Source organism: Mesitornis unicolor, unplaced genomic scaffold, assembly GCF_000695765.1.
Source record: "Mesitornis unicolor isolate BGI_N332 unplaced genomic scaffold, ASM69576v1 scaffold48292, whole genome shotgun sequence".
Classification (NCBI taxonomy): domain Eukaryota; kingdom Metazoa; phylum Chordata; class Aves; order Mesitornithiformes; family Mesitornithidae; genus Mesitornis; species Mesitornis unicolor.
The window spans coordinates 1-1,118 of NW_010172155.1; the positions used below are offsets into that span (position 1 = coordinate 1).

Below are 1,118 nucleotides of genomic sequence, written 5' to 3' on the forward strand. Positions count from 1 at the left end.
GACCCAGCACTGAGCCCTGGGGAACACCATATGCTGCAAAATGACTTGAAATGTGGTAAAACCCTGCCAGTGAGGACTTCCTTGACCTTGGTATAGGCAGATGCTTCATCTCTGCCTAATAGGGAAGAAAAGAACATCTATTGGTGGCAATCTCTGTCAGCAGGCTAACTGAGAGGGGAACAGGGCTATGTGTTTACAGAAGCTTTACTTCCTTAAAAATGAAACTACAGGTCAGTTGTCACTTCTCCCTTTCCCTATTTCATTTTACATTAACCCTTCACCCTCCTTTCCAGAGGCACTTAGGCTAAGGATGATTTCAACTGCACCCATGCTGCACAGGCAACAATTTTGTGTCATCCTTACTCTTAATCAAGAAACATGCTGCACAGTTGCCAGCCCTGGACCATGGGATGCCTATCAAGGCAGCACTCCATTACCTTTGGAGTCTCCTAGTGTCACTCTCAGTGCCCAGTGTGCTATGGCCCCATCACTGCTCCACACCTTTCCTCCTCATCCCTCGGCAACACCCCAGAGCACTTACTTTGCTGTTCACGTCCAGTGCCTTTATCCTTGGCAGACACATGAACAATACCATTAGCATCAATGTCAAAAGTGACCTCAATCTGGGGCACTCCACGTGGCGCTGGAGGAATCCCAACCTGAGAATGAGAAGTGCGTAGCCATTAGCTCCCACATGGACGTGAGCTCAGGGTATGAGGCTCCAGTGTTGAGTACATTATCTTGGTGATCTGTCAGTTGAATCAGCTATTAAATAAAGATTTCTACCCAGGACAAGTACACAGAAACCACAAGAGGCAGCCCCTAAGTTTGGTTTCAAAGTGACACAGGTTCTGCTTTATTGCTAAATAAGCCACTCTTCTCCTCCAGGACTTGGTGGGATGGTCTATTTCCTCAGATCGGGATGTAACCAGACTTCACTGACTACCTTGGAGGCTGCCATTCTAAAAGATAGGCAGTACAGTCTCCTTCAAAGTTCAACAGAAAAGCAAAGCCCTTCCTTTCTGGAGGGTTCTTCCTAGCAACAGGAAGTTTGGACAAACAGTTAAAACAGTGCCAGTCTTTGCCAACACCGACAGATACCTGACCAAACCCATTCC

General features: G+C 47.1%; 1 protein-coding gene across 1 annotated transcript in view; it reads right to left on the bottom strand.

Moving 5' to 3' along the window:
* Positions 1-541: 541 nt before the first annotated feature.
* The window catches only part of HSPA9 (heat shock 70kDa protein 9 (mortalin)), a gene marked incomplete at its 3' end in the record, with an annotated part of 12,489 nt that continues 11,912 nt past the window's right edge, over positions 542-1,118 (bottom strand). The window contains exon 12 of the mRNA XM_010180276.1: positions 542-643. Within this exon, the coding sequence (XP_010178578.1) occupies positions 542-643 (102 nt within the window). The remainder of the gene's footprint in view (positions 644-1,118) is intronic.